Source organism: Trachymyrmex cornetzi, unplaced genomic scaffold (assembly GCF_001594075.2).
Source record: "Trachymyrmex cornetzi isolate Tcor2-1 unplaced genomic scaffold, Tcor1.1 scaffold782, whole genome shotgun sequence".
Lineage (NCBI taxonomy): Eukaryota > Metazoa > Arthropoda > Insecta > Hymenoptera > Formicidae > Trachymyrmex > Trachymyrmex cornetzi.
The window spans coordinates 452,305-456,507 of NW_017300116.1; the positions used below are offsets into that span (position 1 = coordinate 452,305).

The following is a 4,203-nucleotide window of genomic DNA, read 5'->3' on the forward strand; positions in this document are numbered from 1 at the left end:
CCCTATTAGAAATCAAGTTAAAAAATTATTAAAAAATTCGTCAAAGGAGGACACTCCAATTACAGACGTTTGTGTATTGTTCGAATGTGAACTGAATTTGGTTAATATTGATGTTTACTCTGTGAGCTTAACGTGGAAATACCAATGACGTTCTACAAACGTAACACGATAAACTGACAGCGGAAAAATGGTTTTAAAAATTTGAACAAACAATAACCTGGCCGCTGATGACCGATGAAGATTAATTCGTACTTGTCATCGAATAGCTTTCAAAATTTACATTGAAAAATGAATGAGTGTGCAGTTGATTGAATATAGTGAACATTGATTTGATTAAGGTGCGTTGTCAGGTCATAATAGCGCTAGACGTAGGAAATGTTTACAAGAATGTTTAATTGAGTATTAAAAAAATATAATTACAAGAGAAAGTTTCCAGTTTTTCAGATAGCTTCCACTCTCTCGCGTCAACTCGGCACAATTTATTTGGACAATGAATAATAATGATTATATGCACGTATTTAAATTTAACCGAACATATGTTATATACGGGCGAACGCGAATTTTCTTCGTACGTTTTGTTTAAAAATGTTTAACAATAGCAATAAAGCCTGAGAAGAACTAAGCAGCACAGCGGTAGATAAAGTTGTGAAAGATAACAAACGTTTTATGCTGAAACTGCTCTCGGAGTGAGCAGAGTTTATAGAAGCATTTGAAAATATGGTGCACTCTCGGAAGCAAACACGCTCATTTCGAAAATATCGTAGTACCAGATAGAAATAAAGGAAAATTCTCAGGATACTGTTCTTATGCGGCGATTTTACTTCTCTTTCGGAACTGGAGTACAATTATGAGAAAACATACGGTATGTCTTTATAAAACATGAGGTTTTATAAAAGTAAGATAAATACAAAAGAACAAAATTGCAACGCTAAATTGTTGAGTACAGAAATCTCTGCCTTAAAAGCGATGTCCCCAAAAGGGGATAGATAAATCGCATCATCGACGTACACTGAGCACTGTATTTTTCCAATAACAGAGAACGCACTCGCGGAAGTTGCGTCACGGAAGTAAAGTATCTGCGAGAAGATGGCGAAGCAGGCGAGTATATCTCGGATATGTCTGCATTCCGGTGCACGTTCACCACGATTTGTTCTATCTCGACTTTCTTCCCCTTTCTCTCTTTCTCTCAGAAGAATTCCCACGTATCTGTTCGTCTTCTCGCGGCACGACGCAATCGTGTGGAAAAGCAGCGGTCCAGCGGAGAGCAAATATTCAGTCGAGAGAATTTGTCTCATCGGAAACAACCCAGTTCTACAACGCGAAAAGAGCATGTTGTTCCGCGTTCTCTCGGAACGCAGAATGAATTTTGCTCGAGGAGGTAAAAACCATGCGATATGTTTATCAAATTTTTCATTAATTAGCGACGTACGAAGATAAATATTAGTTAAGGGTTTGGAGAAACGAGAATAAACAAATATGTCAAAGCGAGCTCTACTTTTAGTATGTGCGAGAATCTTTAATAAATTTATATAATGACGGCGGAGGTGAATGAAATTTATAGAGACACAATTATATTATAAAGTTCACTTGCCGCCGCCTTCAGCAGATCGCAAGTTATCTGATGGGCTCCGCCCTTAACTCTTTGGTGTCTCAAAAGAGCAAAATATAGAAATTATTTATTATAAGACAAATTTAAAAGTATTTTTACACTTTTTATTAATTATTCTTTTAGTAAAAAATTCCTTGAACTTTCTAAATACGTACACAATTCATTTCTAAAAATATTAATGCTTGTTAAATATTTTAGAAAATTCAAGCGACTACAATTTTATAAAGATATCGATAAAAGCAATGGAAAAATAATCAATTTAATGTATCATAGCATTAATTTGTATAGGATTTAATTTAAATGTTTCTTATTTCTAAAGTGATAATTATTCCAAATTGTTTGCAACATAACAAAAGGGGTATTTGATTTTCTAATATATAAAAACTGTTTTGCTTTTGGTTCAAACCAGTTAGTCACTATAGACACACATACACGTACTCAACTTTTAAAATTTTTACGAACACGAAACTCGGAAATGGTTTTTCAATATTTCGAATAGTTTTGGAAATTCTCGCCTATTACGTTTTTTTTTACGTCGTTGAATACATACGTCACTCCATTGGACGTGTCTAAAAAACTCGCTCACTGACTCACTTACACTCACTTTAACTTACTTTACTAACTTCTCTGATTGTCACGTAGCAGTTGCTCTTACATACAGAGTTGTACTCCTCTGAACCGTAAAATTTTAACTGTAATCCGACTGAGTTTTCAATTCTGTTCACTTGTTATTTTACGTAAAATTATGGTTGCCGATGTTTGTAGTTAAATTTTATAAAAAGATTTTAGTTTTTAATGGAGGAAAGAGATTTGTTTAAAATAATTCATGTCCAAGAACTGCGAGAAGTCCCTATCACTCGCCAGTGTATTATCTAACTATAAGCATTGCGCTCGACCTACTTTGACAAAGTAAAACTAAACTTTCGTGAGCTCATCTATAACAAGGCCCGATATCAAAACTGTTATTCCATAAGAGCCACCCCCTGGCACATGTCCAAGGTACTGTGAATCAGAGCAAAACGTTCGCACTGCAATCTTCTCTAGTTTGCAGTACGTATAATGTACTTCGACCCGTTTAAGAGGAGTGCAAACAGATATGATCAATTAAATGTTATTTACGGCCTTAGTAAAGAAAAGATTTAAACCGCTTTTTATCCGGTAATAAAGATTAGCGCGAGTAATATCAGAGATATCTTTAAAGCACTTTCGGTACTTAACGCGGATGAAGTACAGCGAATCGCAGTAGTAATATTGAGGACTGCGTCGGCGAGTGAACGCGTCGCTTACAATCCCGACGTGATCTAACTGAGCCGAACTTGGCTGTAATGATGTCATTCTTGCCGTTCATAGAGTGGCTGCGAACGACCGCCTATTCTCTAAGAACGCAGGTATCCCGCGTTCCTTTCCCGCATCGGCGGCTCTCAGAACTTCGGTGAAGCAACGAACTTAACCGGAGGAGGCCTGTAGAGGGTCGAAGGCTTCAACGACTCCTTTAACGACTTTTCGCAGGCTCAACTTAGTGAGAACTTAACCGTTTTACGTCTCTCCTTCTTGGCGCGATACGGAAGAGCGAACATTATCCCTCTTTCGTCATCGCTATGTATGTATACTCGGCATTCTTCAGCAGTACAAACTGAAGCTGATAGAACCGCATAGCGCTTCAGGACTTTCATCAAAGACCATCTTGTTCTGCGTAGAGTGTTGTTTAAATAAAAGAGAACTCTCTCGGTTCGAAATTACCGAAGAGATACGTTTCCTCGACATTTAGCCGCTACTTTCGCATCAACGGGCGAAAGAGCAATGGAAAATTCACTTCGATGAGTTCCTCCGTTCGAAGATTAAAAGTCGATGGAGAACGCTTCACCGGCGCGGTAATCATCGACGCATCCAAATCACTCGAGAAAATCCTCCTCCCCCTTTCTGTCGAACTTAACACTGTATAATGAAACTTACCCCCCACTATCAGCAGCAGGTGAAGCAGACCACATCGCATTTTTTTATACTTCCGGCGAAAGTCTTTATCCATTCTGCCGTAAAGGATCTTCTGTGTCACTGTAACGCGCGCACGTCGCGCTTCTTGTCTACATATATCCTCGCTCGCCGATTGGTACCACGGCGTTCTTGTTTTCGCGGTTTCCCATAAAAAATGGGAAAAGGATCTACTCGCCCGAACGGAAGCGCGGAAACGCGCGGACGCGCGACAACATCGGGGGAACGCAAGATCGGAGAGTTCACGGATAGGTTGACAACTTGATGAATTTTTTTTTTTTTTTTCTTTTAGTACCGTTCGCGCGTCGATCAGCCGGAATTGCGTAAGCGCTTGAAATCGGCAAGACTGGCGACACAGCGCGGGCGCCACGCGGCCGCGATAGTTCCTGACTTGCAACTGACGAGGGATGCTGCACGAAGAGTTTGCGCCAGCCTCGCGCCCGCGCACAGAATCCTTATTCCCCTTCACCCCCTAACCGGCCACAGTCAGTTAGTCAGTCTCTCTCTCCCGTCCCGCATCTCCGTTTATCCCGCGTTCTTCCGTCCATGTTCTCGCTCGTACCCTGCCCCCTCGTTCATCCCTTCACCCGTCTACCTTCTCTTTC

General features: G+C 40.0%; 1 protein-coding gene across 2 annotated transcripts in view; it reads right to left on the minus strand.

Moving 5' to 3' along the window:
- Positions 1-3,974, minus strand: part of LOC108768342 (uncharacterized) — a 120,099-nt gene extending 116,125 nt beyond the window's left edge. For both annotated transcript variants that reach the window (XM_018518740.1, XM_018518739.1), the window contains exon 1: positions 3,563-3,974. In XM_018518740.1, the coding sequence (XP_018374242.1) occupies positions 3,563-3,635 (73 nt within the window). In that variant the 5' untranslated portion in view covers positions 3,636-3,974. The remainder of the gene's footprint in view (positions 1-3,562) is intronic.
- Between the last annotated feature and the right edge of the window lie 229 nt (positions 3,975-4,203).